Here is an 18,198-nt window from a genome sequence, read left to right on the forward strand (position 1 = left end):
ATGGAACTGAAAAATTCCTATTACTTAAGTGACATGGTAATCACATCACAATGTTGTAGCACAACACATTACTCATGTGTTTGCAATGAAGCTAGTGTGAACCATCTACAGTTCTGCCAGTTATAAAAAGTATAGCACATATAATTAGGCACAGTATATAATATTTGATTATAACAAACATTATTGGTTTACATATTTGCTATACTATACTTTTATTGTTGTTTTAGAGTGTACTTCTACTTATTTTTTAAAAAGTTTCCTATAAAAAAGCATGCCATGCTATGTTAGCAGCATTTTTATACAGCTTTTATCTACTGCATCTCTTGGTTGTTATCAAAGGTAACAGAGTGATTGACATCTACCACTTAGGTTTGTGTAAGTACACTCTATAATATTCACACACACCAAAATCTAATGTCACATTTCTCAAAATGTACCGCCAATGTTCAGGGACACATGACTAGCTATGGCTTAGACTATTTAGTTCAGTAAAGCTGTCATTCCATAGTTCTCAACTGTGCATCAGAAACACCTGGAAAGCTTGAGAAAACATGGGTGGCAGGGCTCCATCCCAGTTTTTAATTTAGTAGGTCAAATAGGAGGCCTAAGAATTTGCATTTCTAACACATTCCCAGGTGAGGCCAAGGCAACTGACAATTTGAGAAGCACTAGGCTATGGAATTGAATTCATCAGAACAGATAACATGCACATGACACACTTTGGGGCTAAGCCTATAGTCACTTCACTTCTTCTACATATAGGATGACAAATTACAGAACTTTCACATGTGGTTCCACTTTGAAACCACCTAAAAGCAATAATGATTATTCAAAGTGAATTCACTAAGAAAAAGGAGATTCCCTTCATAAAAATGATAAGCAAGGGAACCTAGGTGTGCTCTCTCATAATTTCCAGAACAGTCAAATATATATCTGCATGCTGGATATATTCCAATATCACAGAGAGAATACTCAAACTCAGTATGTCTGAACTTGAACCTTTTCTGAAACCTTCAATCTATCTAGATTCACCACCTTAATAGCCTCACCATCAAATCTCTCTGCTCAATATCTTCCCAACCTCACACCCAACATCTAATTAAAAATCCCAACCATATTTCTGAAAGCTGAGTCCTCCAATCTTTCCCTGCCTTTGCTTTAGAGCTTAAACCATGTTGATTTTTCTGCATTTACCCTTGCCTCTTTACAAATAATAGTGAAACTTCCACCAAAGTTCCTTTCCAAAGAAACACTTCAACTATGTCATTCATTCTCCTACTTAAAAGTTCTCATCTGCTCTCCACTACCCAAAGGATAAAATCCTATCTCTTTATAATGGTTCCAACCAATTTTTTCAGTCATGTCTCCTGTATTAGCCATACCAAACCTCTGGACTTTCATTAAATTCATAAGTTGATTCATACCACTGAAACTTTATACATGTTGTCCTCTCTACCTGGGAACTAACTCATTTTATCTCTTATTTGCTATTACAAGTATATAATTTATCAAAATCCAGCTCAAATTTTTATAAATTCCCTTCTAGGTCTCTTAGACATAAAAATTATTCCATCTTTTACATTCCCACAGCATTTTATGACCTCTTCTACTATAGTGCTTAATTATGATTACTTTATTTACATGTGTTTTCCAAATAACTTATAAGCTACTAAAACCAATATCTCTGAGTTCATCTTTTTTTCCTCCTCTTTCTCCACATTTATCTCTCCCATTCTAAGCCCACTGCAACATAAAATAAAGAGTTTAATAAATGCTTATGGAATTAATTAACATATGTATATGTATTTAAGCATGTCTACATGTGTTTTTATATCTGTATAAAAGTATGCTTTATTTGGATGAAGAGATACACCCCCCAAATTAAATTGATTTATAACTTTTTTTGCCATAATCTAATTTATCTTTCTGAAACCTTTTATAAGTAAACTTTTTTAGGGTTAATTCATAATATATTCCAAGATCTATACCATGTGTTATGAATATAAACCAAAGATTATGATACGTCCTCAAGAAAATTTAAATCAAGGGAAGCAAGATCAATAAATATAAATAGCAAATTGTTTCATCTTTGTGGAAATCAGCTAAGCATACATTTGTAGTGGTATTTGTGTGTTCTCTACTATGTTCCATTGATCTGTGTGTCTACTTCTCTGCCAATACTGTATGTTTTGATTACTGTGGTTATATAGTAAGCCTTAATACTGCGTAGAGTGATTACTAACACTTTATTCTTTTTTGTCAAGATTGTCTTATTATTCCAGGGTCTAAATCTTTCTATATAAAGTTTAAAATGTTTTGTCTGTAGATGAAGTTCTTGCTGTGATTTTAATAGGAATTGAATTAAATATATAGATTATTTGGGGGAAGAATTGACATTACCACATGGTCTTCCAATATAGAACCACAATGTTTTGCCATATGTTTAGGTCTTTGATTTTCTTTTAATCGGCATTATATAATTTCAGCATATAGATCCTCTACAAATTTGTTAAGTACTTACTTAAGCATTTCATTTTATTTGGAAAAATTATAAACAGCATTGTTTCCAATTTCAGTTTTCATATGTTGCTACAGTCTGAAAGTTTCTGTCCTTCCAAATCTATGTATTGAAACTGAATCCCCAATATGGTGGTATTAAGAGGTGAGGGGCCTTCGGAAGTGATGAGGTCACAAACGTAGTTAGTGCCCTTATAAGGGAGTTTGTCCCTTCTACGACATGAATACACAGCAACAAGACACCAACTATGAAGCACATTCTTCACTAGATATAAGATCTGCTGTCATCTTAATCTTGGGGTTCCCATCCTCCAGATGGGTAAGCAACAAATTTCCAGTGTTTGTAAATTACCCAATTTATGGCACTTTGTTACAGCAGCCAGAATAGACTAAGACACTTGTTCACTGTTAGGGTACAGAAATGAGATGGGTTTACCCTGCTGACTCACATTAGTTCTAGGAGGCATATTTGATTTTTTCCTTCCATTCTGTTTTATTTTGTTTTTAGATTACTTGGGATTTTCAAGATAATCATGTCACTTGCAAAGCAATTCCATATAGGAAGGTGAGCTTTGTCAACAGATGGTGCTGGAACAAATTAAATATCCATCAGAAAAGAAAGAAAAAGAAATTTCACACTTTGTACAAAAATTTCTCAAAATAACATATAGACTTGACTCTAAAGTACAAAACCTTTAGAAAATAAGAGAGGAGATAGTTTGAAATCTAGGGCTAAGTGTTCTTAGAGCTAACAAAAGCATGATCCATAAAATAAAAAACTGTTAAACTGGACCTCATCTAAATTCTAAGCTTTCATCTATGAGAGCCCATGTAAAGAGGATAAAAAACCAAGCTAAAGATCGAAAGGAAATATTTTCAAGCTATATACCTAACATTGGACTGGTACATAAAATAATAAATAACTGTCACTACTTAATAATAATAAAAAAATTCAATTCAAAAATGAACAAAAGGGGTCTGGGGTTGTGGCTCAGCGGTAGTGCATTTGCCTGTCATGTGTGAGGCACTGGGTTCGATTCTTAGCACTACATATAAATAAGTTAAATAAAGGTCTATCAAAAACTAAAAAAAATATATTAAAAAGAAAAGAAAATGAATAAAAGAATTTTTGAAAATGAATAGAAGAATTGTCCTTTCACCAACAAGGACATTCATATGACAACACGCAAAATAATGTTCAATATCATCAGCCATTAAATAAATACTAATTAACTCTCAAAATATTACTACACACCTATCGCAAAGGTTAAAATAAAAACAATAAAACCAAATGTTGACAAAGATGTAAATAACTGGATCACTCATACAATACTTGTGGGAATGTAAAAAACCACATAGATATTCTGAAAAACAGTATAGTGTTTCTTAAAAAACTAAAATACGATTACCATATAACTTGGTAGATGTGCTTCAGGATACTAATTCTAGAGAAATTAAAACCTCTGCTTACTTAATAAGTGATAAACAAATGTTCATATCAACTTTATTTGTAATAGCCAAAAACTTTAATCTGTTCTGATGCCCTTTAACCAGTGAATGAAGAGTTAAACAAACTGATATATATGTGTTTTGTGTGTGTGTATGTGTGTGTGTGTGTATGTGTGTGTGTGTGTGTATGAGATTGAGATATATATATATATATATATATATATATATATATATATATGAATGATACATGGTGTGGAATAAAAAGGGTATGACTGATATATATAACTTGAAAAATTGACAGGAAATTATGCCAATTTTTTTCAAAAAGTCAACAACACACTATATAATTCCATTTATATAACATCTCTGAAATGTCAAAAGGTTAGAAATAAAGAACTTATTAGTGGTTATCAGGGACTTCATACTGAGTGTGAGGGGTGTTAGAGTAGAAGAAAGGCAGATGTGATTCTAAAATCACAAAGATCCTGGTGATATCTGAATTATTCAGTATTTTGTTGTGGTGGCTGAATTGTGATGGCTGATTTATAGGTGATAAAACTGTATTGCACTTAATATGCAAACCGACACACAAATGAGTACGTTAGAACTGTATAAATTTGAAGATCAAGGGATTGATTGTATCAGTGTCAGTAACTTGTGATGACAGTATACAACAATTCTGCAATATGTTGCCATGAGGGAAATAGGGCAAATTATACAAGGAATCCCTCTTATTTCTTGCAGTCTTATGTGAATCTACAATTGCCTCATTGAAAATATCCATTTAAAAATAGAAACCATTATAATTAAGGTTACATAGCTTCAAGTATTGATCATTTTGGAAAAGGGAGAAGTCATGAAAGCTAACCTAGTCAGTAGAAAGCCGGTATGATTTGGATTTTGGATATTGAAAAGTGAGTAGATGAAAAATTTAGGTAAGCAGAGAGTAGGCAGAAGGTTACTCTAGATGGGAAGGAAAATGGCTGAGCAGGAAGTGTATTTGATTGAATAACTAATTCAATTTTAATTCAGTGCTTACTTTTTAGATAAGAAAGATTGTCCTGAGATTGTTACATCTTCAAATTCTTAACCAGAATGCTCACTAGAGAAAGATTACCAAAGAATTTCAGGAACCAAATTCTAATACTGCATAGTATCTCTATGTACCTGAGGAATGCCTAAGTTAGACTGACATCAAGCAAAAAGAAAGGGGACAGCCTATGTGGAGGATAATGAAGTCTTAATGTTAGAAGAAAATCTAAGCTGGAAGAAAAAAATCAAAGAAAGTTTGATCAGGTAACCAAGAATACTTCTTACTTGTGAAGCTAATACTAATACCATGCAACAAGCAAAGGGTAGAGCACTCACACATGGTAAAACACTGACTCTGTGTGAAATCATTATGGACAAGTCTAAGAAATGTTGTATAATGTAATGAAAAGACTTGTAATTCTGCAAACAGTTATGATGAATTGACAACTGAAAGTTCATAGCTTCAGAATAGTAAGAAATGTAAGCTTGATTTAGAGGGCAACAGAAAATAGAGTCATACCTAGAATCACATTCCCATTGGCAGCAAGGCTTTTAAATAGGTAATGTGGGGCAAGAAAGAGAGAAAAAGTTAAAAGAGGGAATTATTTGGATTTTCTAAACTGACTATTTAAAAACAAAGTTATGGGCAGCCGGGGTTGTGGCTCAGTGGTAGAGCTCTTGCCTTCCATGTGTGAGGCACTGGGTTCCATCCTCAACACCACACAAAAGTAAATAAACAAAATAAAGATACTGCATCCATGTATAACTAATAAATAAGCAAATAAATAAAAATAAAGTTACGGTTAAGATAATCTTAATTGGGAACAGAGGATGTAAACATAAGGACAAGAGAGACTGAAATTAAAAGAGGCACCATTCCAGAACATTTAACAATCTACATTTAATCAACAAACACTTATTATCTTAAGACTACAAAAAATAGAGTTGTGAACGAGTCAGAGAGGTCTCCGCTCTTACTAACTTTCCCCTGTTAGTTGGTGAGAAAGATAACAAAAAGAAGATGAAAAAGCAAGAACAAAACAGAAAGTAAAATTGCTAAGGTGAAAATGAAATAGAGAAGTTAAAGAGTGATGGGGTCTACTTTAGAATTAGAGGTAAATAATGCTTCTCAAAATAAGTGATACTTAAGTTGAAATCTAAATGATAAAGAGGAGCTAGTATACAGAAATCAAAGAATAATGTTTAGGACTTTGTGCATTGGCTAAACAAAGTATTTTCCCCTCTCTAGTCTCTCTCTTCTGAGAACAAAAAGAGATTGCTCCAAAACAATATGTAGTTTATGCATTAATTTTTGAATTTTCCATCTCTTTCCTAACTTATAACAGGTAAATGTATAGGAGAAGAGGTATTTCTTACACCTTTTATAAGAGATATTTTCAGTTAAAAGTTAGTTATTGCATTCTAGAGTGGAATGGAATCTCAGTGCACATAGTATATTAGACACTCTTTTAAAAATGCCCTTTGACTATAGCTTACCTTCTTTCAAGAAATATATATATTAGCATAATAATTTTGCTTTTACAGCTGCCATGGTATTGCTGAAAGTAATGTGATACTTTAGCATATTTTCATCATTATTCTTCAGTATAACTTCATTGATTTTTTTTCTAGTCAGCTATTTGTATTTACTCATTTTCAATTTATTATGTGAAAACAATTAGGAAAATCCACAGACCTTTAACTTCTGTACTCTCAATGATAGCGGATAGCCTATTTTCCCTTATTCCATGTCTTTATTGTGGGAGTATTTGTCTTGCCTCTCAATGTAAGGTATGGCTCCTTAGTTACACTTAAACTCTCAAGACATCAACTGAGAAAGCTATGATAGATCGGAATGTCAAAGATGCTCAGCATTAAGCCATACCTCTGAAACCATGGCTTTCTCTACAAGTACTTCATCAGACAATGATGCCTTCATATATCAAAATTGGCTAGCAGTTTTTATCTCTAGTTTCATAAAGATTCTAGCATCAGAAATAAGTGATCAGGAATAGTAAAGAACAGTTTCAAGCATAATAAAAGAGAATGAATCATGTGAATCATAAGATTGGTTCATATGACTGATTCAGTCTAAAAATGATTTGAAAGAGAAAGACTCTGAAATTTGGATACAAACTCTAAAAGAAAATCAAAATGGCATAAAATTTTAGAATTTGTCCTTTAATGTTTATTTAAACCAAAATCCTCATTTATAACTAGAATTTAGATCAATTAATTAATTGATACGACCTAGTAAATTATGAGATTAAGGACAAGAATATACATCAAATCCAAGCCAATATCTGAAAGGATTCTTAAACATTCCAAGAGAGAGAAAGATTTCCAGGCAACAGGTCAATTGGCTACAAAAATGCCTATTTCAACGTTAACGACTGAGTAGAACAGTGCTAACACTAAATTCGTAATTTTGAATTTGAAGTAAGTATTTAAGAAAAAATAAAACTACTGTGAACCTGTTATAATTAGAGATCAGGTTTAATCCTAATTCTAAAACTACACCCTGGGCTAGAGACATCAATAGAAAGGATCAAAAGGGAAAAATGTGTGTTTTCCAACAGACCTAGTAATCACATCCCAGTAGGAGAACAATACACTTGTGCTCATAGTTGAAAGAAGGGTTGAAGACATTCTGTTAAGATACAGCAAAACAAAAATTTCAGTGAAAGTGCCATCAAAGACTCTTGTTGAACTTCAAAAAAGCTCAGTGATTAAAAAAATGCCTATACTAGATATGCTGAGGAAGATAGAATCAAAAGGTATAGACAGTTAAATTAAAGCTTTCAGAGATTATAATACACACGCACACACACACACACACACACACACACACACACACACACACAAGCAGGAACTTCTTTGTGTAATGTTTTTGAAAGAGTCAAACAAAGACTATAAAAAATTGTCAATATCAATTCCACTCCTGAGGAGACATTTTAGAGAAGAAACTCATGCACACATGCATCAGAAGCATTAGCTTCAAGAATCTTCGTAACATAATTTCTTGCACTAGCAGAAAACTGGAAAAAAAAAATGCCCAGAGGCAACAGACAGGGGAATATACTGGTTACACTGTATAACATGGAACATTATACAAAAGTGAAAATGAACTAAAACTGCACACAGCAAAACTGATCTTAGAATACAATTGTGAATATATAAGGTGTTTATTTTATTTTTATGGCTTTTAATACAAATATCAAATATGACATAATAATCAAGTTTACTGCTTCCTTAGCTACTCATTTTTCTTTTGATTTGCATACGTATTTATAAAGAAAATAATAAAGAGCTAAAGAGATCCTCTATTACTTCTTGAAACTCCCATGATAAATCCTGAAGAAAATCTAATGAATTTTCAATAGAGTAAAACAAAATGCTAATTGTTTGCTCAAATTCTACAAGCTCAAAAAGCATACAAACATCTGACTTGTTTCATTAAACAATTAGAAAGCTGCACCCTCTTTCTAAACAACAAAATGACAGGAGCATACCTTCTTGCTTCCCAGTTCAGTGAGAGGAAAAATCAAAAACAACTTGCCTGCATCTGTTAACATTCTTAGAGAAATAGGTTTTAAAAAGTAATTTTCAAATATGAGGAGAAAGAAATGAACTAAGAAATTTGAAGTATCTTTTCAAGGCAGAGAAATAAATTGAAAGAAAAATATCAAACAAATAGTATATTATCCATAATATTAAATTAGAATTACAAACAATAGCAAATAGAAATAACCAAAATTTCTATATAGAATTAACCAAATAGAAATAACCAAGAATGTCTGAGGTTCAAAGAATTCTGTCTCATTATATATTTTGTAAAGTTATATGAGAGAATGACCAGTTTCTAAAAATTAGAAAGCTTTTAACACAAAAATATACCAAGCATAATTCTTACAGAAACAATCATAATTTTTATAATTCTAACATTAATAGTTCTCACTCTTCACTGCAAGTTCTAAATATTGTTGTATAATACTTTGGGAAAACATCTGGTTTTTGTATACTTTCTGGTACTAGATAAGTGTGTACTATGAATATGCTACAAAGTCTTTAAAATGGGAGCAAGGAAATAAATATCATTGGAGGAAATTTTTATTAGGAGAAGAAAAAACAAATTTAAATGAAATTGCATCCCCATTGCTCTGAATATCCAATGCTTCTTCACCAAGAGTATGAGCAGTCTTGGGGAACTTCAGCATTTAAATGACTTGAGATTTCTAATGTATTTGAAATAATTATTCTGGGAGTTTGTAATGAATACTTTATGTGTTTATTACACAAAAATTCCAAACCTTTCCTATTTCTCCCATGAATGAGAAACATAAGGTAAGGTTTGGATCTAGGATATTCTAAAGGCTTCACCATATAACCTCAAATCATAATGGTGATTAAAATATAATATCCATAATTGTGCCTTAAAATAATTTTGATGCTATAGAATGGCATGAATGTTAAGCTTCTTTTTAACATGGATTTTAATGTTAAAGGAACACATTGCTCTTAACTTGGTACTATCTAAAACCCTCATCCAATGCTTTAGCCAACCTCTCTCACTGACAACATCACATTCCACATATTCTCAGCAGGGAAGACTGGCTTCCAGTGGGGAAACTTTAGTATCAGCTTTTCCAAAGAGCCTGAAAGGAGAGTTAAACTGAATTGCTCTTCCAGAACATAAGAACATCACTGCTGCCAAATGCTAAATCCCTTAACACCATGGGATATTTCCTATGATTTGGTCTGTGGCACAGTATGAGATTCCTATAATATTTCTCTCAAAATTTTTTTCTTCAAATAACAATAATAGTAACAGTAATTATAAAAGCAACAATAATAATTGTTATGATTATAAAAAACTATGTATTTGTTAAGCAGTTACAATGTTCTGGCAGCATTCTAAATGCTTAAATTTCGTAAATTCTTGATCTTCACAAAACATTCTAAAATGCCTATTTGAGGTTGAGAAAAGTGAAACACAGAGAGTTAACTTACTGTATGTCATTCACCTATAAAATGTTGAACTGAGGATCAAACATAGGCAGCCTAACTCCAGACTTCATGCTCATAATTAGTAGGTCACACTGCCTTTCTAAGCATTAGAACTTAGATTCAACCCAGATCTAGCTCACTCAAGAACATGACTTTCAAAATTGAGTTTTCTCATTGTTTGAACTACACTAAAAACCTCCATTATATAGCAAAAGATCTCAGATGAGCAAAATACACTAACATGTGCCTTAAATAAATATACTTTAATGAAAATATATGTATAAGTCTAAATAATTGTTTAGACATGCAAATAATGATAATAATCCATCAGATATACATATAAACACATGCTCATTCCTGTGCTTGGGAACAGCTGCATAATCCATTGGAAAGCTTATCCCACCAGGAATCCAAAGCTCAAGTGCTGCTGCTCTTTCTGTACATGCACAGTAAAATGAATCCACATATTTTCATTACCTTGATAGCCTGAAGCACACAATTCCATGGGACAAATACATTAATTTCTGACCACTGTATATCCTATGGAATTGTACCTAAATCCTGAATACTTTCCATTAAGTTGATGGCTCTATCAAAGACAGTTCATTTAGTCTATATTTCTACCTAAATGCAAGCTTTGTCACTCCCTCCTGACCACAATAATTACCCAAAGAATAGTCTTGAAAAAGAGCCAAAGAGCCAGAAAGAAAGTTTTATTTAGTCAGAGCTGAGGGTTTTATCATGTGTCCCTTTCCCTGCAATCTCACATGACTGCAGAACCTGACTCAAACCAGTTCACTGGGCCTAGGATCATATACTTAGTAGTATGATACACAAGACATGATAGTGGCTGAAGCACTATTATTAAAGAGAGATTAAAACAGCTGTACATTATGCTGAAGCACTCGCTCTTCCCTTCACAAACAGACGGTCCTGGATTACAAGCAGCACTTGACCATTTAGATCACGACAACAACCAGATTTCACCAGCTGGGCCATGTTCTCCTAGGCAGTGCCTGTTGACCTCCTCAGTCGCAGCTGCTCAAATGAAATTCTCATTAGACAACTTATTTTCAGAAGCCAAAGGACTCTCTGATTAAATATATGTATTTAGATATAGAAGTCCTTTTTAAAGTATTCATTTTCTGACAACTGTCGCTTATGTTAGAGCCCAGTTACACTGGCAACAGGACGGGTGATACAAGGATAACAAAAATTCATCATTTAATCACAGCTGAAGGATTTTTATCTTGGAAGCATTTTAACCTGAATCCATTAATCAAGGCTTTCTACACTCTACCCACCAATACCAACAGAGTTTTAAAAGGCATATTCTGATATTCATTCAATTCACCTACGCATCTATCTACCCACCTACTTATTTATCTATTTATGAGACTAACTCAAAGTTAAATTTACAAAAGGCAGAAACCTTGCCTATCTTCCCATAAGACTCACTTTTAGAGGGGGCACTTTTGGCACTTTGTTCATCAGTATTTCAGCAATCTCGTCAAATCACTGCTCAGAAGAGGGCATTTCTTGAAGAAATGGCAAACAGTGATAATAATTTCATGGATAAAACCCTTTGCCTGGAGAGTTACTGTTTTGACATAAAAATATTGTTTTAAAATGAACCATAGTAAACTTCATAGATCAGTTTCTACATATGAGGGTAATGAAGGGGAAGATATTTAATCTGATAAAGTCAAAACATTCTCCAGGACAAGAAAGATTTAGGAAAGGTCTTCATTTATTACAACAATCACACAGCTTGTTAATCAGTTAACCATGAAGTATGGCCCTCAAACCATGAAGCAAAACTGAGTGAGGGGCTGGAGATGTGGCTCAAGTGATAGCGCGCTCGCCTGGCATGTGTGAGGCACTGGGTTCGATCCTCAGCACCATATAAAAATAAAAAGAATAAAGATATTGTGTCCACCTAAAGCTACAAAACAAATACTTTAAAAAAAAGTGAGGTGTGGAATAGCATTTGAAAGCTCTTCTATGTCCTATGATATATATCCCAAATGAGAAGAAGAACCTGGAACTTTAAAGTGTCAAAGCCAAGCAAATATCAGAAGAGCTGTTCTACCTCCTTAGACCTAGGATATAATTATTTTAGAATCAGAAGTCTACTCTAAACTTTTAAATGACCTTTTCTATAATCATTTGTTCTCCATGATACTATTCTGTTCTATTGTTATAAACAGATAACTAAAATTAGGATTCAAGCTCAGAATATCAAACTCAAAATAAAAAACAGAAATTCTCATTGCTCCCATTTTCCAAAACATATTCCTCCACTTCTTTATTTTTTATTAATTGTATTACCACTCTCCTATTTGCCCAGAGTCTATCTTTGAACCATTCCTCTCAGTTGCCACACTTAAACATCAAGTCTTAACATTCTATCTCCTAATATCTTTTCCATATTCAGCCCCCTTCATTTCTCATTTCTGTTGTATTAGTTCAGGGCCTCATTATCTAAAGCCTGGAACAATTTTCTTAATGTCTCTCCCTGTTCCCGTCCATCCTACATAGTCCTACCAGATAACTTTCCTGAAGGGAAAACTCTAATCCATCACCTTATTGTGCTAAAAATAATAATAATAATAAAATAGTCAATGATTCCTCCATCACCTTCATTTTTTAAAGTTCAAACTTGGCCCAAAATTAAAGGACCTCCATGATATGAATACAACATAGTTCTCCAGTCTTATGTCCCATATGCAAATTCATCTTTAGTTAAGAACCTAAATTGTTGGGTGTTTTAATGCTCTTTGCCTGTTCCTTCTGCCTGAGATGTCTCTTCCTTATATTTCTGTTTACACAAATCCTTTCATTCTCCAAGACTAGTTAGGACCCATTTCTCTATAGAACCTTTCCATGGCTTTCTAGATAGAAGCAATATGTCAATTTTGTAAATTCCTATAACATTTCATCTATATAGCTTTTATGGAATTAATCATATATTAGACATTTTATTATAGTTCATTTGATATATGTTTCATATTGTTTACTAGAATATGAATTTCCAAAGTTTGGGACTATTGTTTTATTCATTATGGATGCTCCATATCATCTAGAATAGGGTTTTTTTTTTGTTTGTTTGTTTGTTTGTTTTTTAGCCTGAGTTCCACAACCCCAAGAGAAATGGAGAGAATTCAGGGAATCTATGAACTTGGATGTAAAATGATTCTTTTTCACTAGCTAATTTAAAATTTGCTTTTCCTTAAGTTATATATGCAGGCAACAAACCAGAGCATTGCATTGCAATTGTGACATGACCACAAATAGATTAGAATAAACATTTTATATCATATTATACTTGTTGAAGTGTATATAAGATAAAAAAAAAAAGAAATTTTTTTGTGGTGCTTGGGGATTGAACCCAGGGCCTTGTGCAGGTGAGGCAAGCACCCTTACCAACTGAGCTATATTCCCCAGCCCCAAAATATTTCTTGTTCTTAACACTACTTCAAAATTATGATATTGTTAAACTACCCATTACATCTTATTTTTAATGTATTGGTAAAGTAGCATATTTTAGGATATCACAAAATTTTTAAAGTATTTAATATTTTAACATAATTCATTTTCTCTAATTCTATGTACTTTATGTGATTAAAATAATTCTAAGAAAGGAACTGTAGGCTTCACTAGACTATCAAAGGGATTTACAGAAAACGAAAAAGGTAAGAATTTAAGAATCCTTGAGTTTTTTGTTTTGCTTTTTAATATTTTTTAGTTGTAGATGGAACTAATACCTTTTATTTTATCTATTTATTTTTACGTGGTGCTGAGGATCAAACCCAGTGTCTCCCATATGCTTGGTGAGCACTCTACCACTGTACTACAACTCCAGCCCAATCCTTGAGTTTTGATACAGTATCTTGCACAGAAGAGAAAAAGGTATAGGAAAAATTGCAGCATTATATAGCTATTCATTAGGGTCATAAAAAGATATTGTATAAAAAGAACATTGTATAAGAAAGAATATTGTTCAGCCAGGAGTGGTGGCCCATGCCCATAATCCCAGTGACTTGGGAGGAGGAGTCTGAGGCAGAGGAATTGCAAGTTCAAAGGCAACCTCAACCTTAACCATATATATATATATATATATATATGGTTAGGGATGTGACTCAGTGACTAAGCGTCCCTGGTTCAATCCCTGGTACAAAAAAAAAAAAGGAAAAATATTGTTCATAAAAATTCGTAGTCAGCCCTTTAAAAATGACAATTGAGATTGCTGCCTAACACTAAAGAGAGATCTCTTTAGAAATCTTTCATTTTATTAATTATCTTCCAATGAAGATTATAGATTGACTCATATGGACACATACAACTGTTAGACACTATCATGCCATCCTGGATATTCTTTTCTGGTGTTAATATTACTAGTTCCTTCAACCATTCCTCTTATTATGTAATTTTATGTCTCTGATTATGTCAATTGTTATCTGAGAATATCCCAAAGCTTTTAAATCTTAGTATGGTGATTATGAACTCAACACTGTACTTCAGATACATTTTATAGAGCAAGGGAGTTCAGTGGAACACAATCTCTTGAATATCACATACCATACTTCTAATATTGCTAATCCTAACTAGCATTGGCAACTTTTTTGGCAGTATTTACCCTGATAATCCCATTGTGCTTTCTGACATCTAAAGCTCACAAGATTATTATTTTCACTCAGATAGCTGTTATTTGAATTTCCTGCAGTGATTACTTGCCCAGCTGAGGGTTCTAATCATAATCTCTGAACTTGATAATAAAATCTATTAAATTGTATCTTTATAGGTTTGTTTTAAGTTCCATTTCCAGTTTTACAAAACTGTTTTGAGTTTTGTGTCTTGCATACATTATATTCACTGTTCCTCTCAGATTTGTGAGATTGGTAAATCTAATGATCATGCTTTATAGTATATATTATGTATAATAATATGCACTAAAAATGGCTGAATTTCTGATGTCTAAAACATATTATTGTAAAAACATTAAAAATCTGGAAAGTATGTACAAAAGCATTTTTTGCTAGTAGTAATAAACTGATAAAGAACTCTAAAATGAGCAGTCTTGTCTTGAAGTTTCTCTTGTACAAAAGCAAGTATAACTCATGGTAAGGAAGAGGAAGAATAGAAAATTAACCATTACTTGCAAGAAAATTTGATTTAAAATTCCCAAGTATTCCAAGAAAAAAAAATCATAACACATCAAATATTTTTTACCTTAAAAATCTCTTCAGGGCATTCTGAAAACTACCTTCTTATATAAGTACTTTTCGAATATTTATATAAATAACTACTTTTATATCAACTTTTTGTTGAATCACAATTAAAACTAATTTAGCAATCTCACTTATTCAGAGATTTTTTCGATCAAGCATTTTGAATGATTCAGAACATAACCAAGAATTAGAAAAACAAAGTCTCTGAAAAGGCAGAAGTGTCAGCATGAAGTTCATACACTAAAGGTCACGTATATCACCCAGAATCTTTCAGCAACTCATCCAGAACACATTTTTTTCATATTTTAAATATAGTTCAGAAGTCCTCATTACCTAACTTCAAAATCTACAGATGAATGAAAGAACAAATGAGAAATTATTCACAACTATGCAAAAATTAGCCTGCAACCTTATACTGAAGAAGAAACCAGCACATGCACACACACAAAATATAGATAGACACACATACATATATGTGTATAAATAAATGTGTGTAAATAAATGTACATATGTATCAAGGAGACACAAGGATTCTAGAGCTTCATAATTGCAGAGAAATAAGTATAAAGTCAAACAGTTCTAATCATCTCAGTGATCTCCAGGGGCAACTATTACATAAAAGCATGGTAGAACAACTGACATTTATAACAGAATAAACATCACAATACCTCCAATTCATATTGTTTACAGTTCCCAAGAAACTTTTATATTTATTATTGAAGTTAATTCTCATAATGTTTTGAGTTGCCAAATTGGGAATCAGTACCATACCAAATTTTGAATTTTATGGTTCAAAGAAACTTAACATACCCAGGGAAATATAATTATTAGATGGGTATTACTGTTTTTACTCTACTGCATCATGACCCTCAATACTCAAAAAATATCTACATTTGTGTTAAAAAAAAAAATCTGGTTAATAAAAACAAGGAAACATGCAATACATTTTGAAAGACTTCCACAAAAATGAATTTAAAACCTAGACTTTTGAGCCTTAAATGAGTAAAATTAAGTTATCAGAAAAATTCTTTATTGTATCAAATCTCAAAGTTCCTACAGTGTCACAGATTTAACTTACAAGACTAGTAATAAATCCAGAGTCATGAATCACCCTACATTTTAAGGCATAAATTCTTTACATAAAAATGAAAAAGCATGCATAGTAAAGCAATAACTTAGACTTGAATTAATTTGTTTAGAAATATTGTTGGAGAATCTTCTCTACCTCTGTTTTCTAGGACCTAGGTGAACCTGAGACTCTTGTGCAGAGTGGAGAAGGTAAATGGGCAATGTGGCAGCAGATGTCACATGTCAAAGTACTTGCCCTGGAACTTTGAGTTTTAACAGTATTAAAAGCCTTCAACTCATCTTTCTAGTTTGGGAAGTAAAAATAACATTTATAAATGTATAAGATTCATTCATATGACTGAAGAGAACTAAATTTTAGAAAAAAGTTTTTGCATTTGAAACATTTGATATTTTCATAAAAAAACACTATCTGCCAAAAGGAAACAAGAGAGAAAAAATGTAAAAGTTAAGAAATTTCCCTCCCTACCTTTTTCCAGGGCAATGATTATGGTCAGTTTAAAATCTTGAGGTTTTTTTTTTTTTTTTTAATTATAAGAACCAAATAAAATATAAATTTTTTTTAGAAAAACGGAGCTATCTGCTTAGCACTCCTAATGGTTCACAATCTGCCATCACCATGGTAACCTCTGAATAACTTTTTCCTAGCTAATGCCAATTATGCACTTCTCTGGCCCCTGAAATCCCTCTCATTTTTTTAAGGCCTGGAATCTTTAGAATAAAAGCCCAACAGTTAAGTCTACACATACCCTCTTGTTCAGTCCGAGTCATTTCCTCAAGCTTCTTCTGTTTCAGTGTGTCCACCACATCGGCAAGGCTCCCTTTGCGGCGCTCTGGGGTTCCAAAATTAACACTGGTCATTATCTCACGGTCCCGACTCCCTTCGTCAGGCTTATGTGGTGAGGTAGAGGTATTTCGGAAGGAATATAGGGAACATATTTTATTATTCTCCGACTCCTAGAAAAAATAAAATAAAATAAAGCCATTAGAACATGGGTTTCTTAACATTGGAGAAAAATCCTAAACTCATAAAGACAGTATATGATGCTGGGTGAGATAAATAAAATATATAAACTAAAATAAAATAAGATATAATAACTAACTTAGTAGGAAAAATAAAATATACAATTCTGATTAAACTTTAAAGAAGCAGTTAGTTATCAAAGAAACTGAAATTGCAGATTCAAAATACTTAATTTTTGAAGTTATAAAGCAGCCTAAGTGGTTCGATAATGGACAAATCAACTTCTTATACTCTTCATTTTAAAAAATTTAGATTCAGTGAATAATTATTAGGATTGCTAAAGTTTTTCTATTATTTCGGTGCTTTTATTAGCAATGCTTTTCCCACAGCCTAAAACAACAACAACAACAAAAACTGTATATCACAAAATGCTTTTCTTTAATTTAGAACCATTAGAAAAGTTAGCTTCAAAATCAAATATTCATTACTCATCATAAAATATATAAAACATATAAATTAGTGCCAGAAAGTCAGTCAACTTGAATATTTTTCTGTGCTAGATTTTGGAGAGAATCATTAGTTTAAAGGTATACAACTGTCCAAATTATGGAAGCCTCTATTTCTTACCCTTACACTGGTACTTCAGCACATAACACCTTTTTCATGTGACATTTATAAACTTCTTTTTAAACAAGATGGTAGGTTTATTATAGAAATATTTGCACAGGAATGACTTCATAGTACAGAAAAGTTAGCTAACAGGTAGGAGCATTAGATCTTAGAAGGAAAAGCAAATCTGAGATTGAAAATAACAAACAAAAAGAGAATAAAATCATGGCATTTGCAGGTAAATTGATGGTGTTGGAGAAGATAATGCTAAGTGAAGTTAGCCAATCCCAAAAAAATGAATGC

At 32.4% G+C, this 18,198-nt stretch overlaps 1 protein-coding gene across 20 annotated transcripts in view; it reads right to left on the bottom strand.

Annotated features, from left to right (window-relative positions):
• The window catches only part of Sox6 (SRY-box transcription factor 6), a 578,220-nt gene that overhangs the window by 298,068 nt on the left and 261,954 nt on the right, over positions 1–18,198 (bottom strand). For all 20 annotated transcript variants that reach the window (XM_076846924.2, XM_076846921.2, XM_076846938.2 and 17 more), the window contains one exon: positions 17,072–17,279. In XM_076846924.2, coding sequence (XP_076703039.1) covers positions 17,072–17,279 — 208 coding nt within the window. The remainder of the gene's footprint in view (positions 1–17,071; positions 17,280–18,198) is intronic.

Source organism: Callospermophilus lateralis, chromosome 2, assembly GCF_048772815.1.
Source record: "Callospermophilus lateralis isolate mCalLat2 chromosome 2, mCalLat2.hap1, whole genome shotgun sequence".
In the NCBI taxonomy this organism is placed as follows: Eukaryota; Metazoa; Chordata; class Mammalia; order Rodentia; family Sciuridae; genus Callospermophilus; species Callospermophilus lateralis.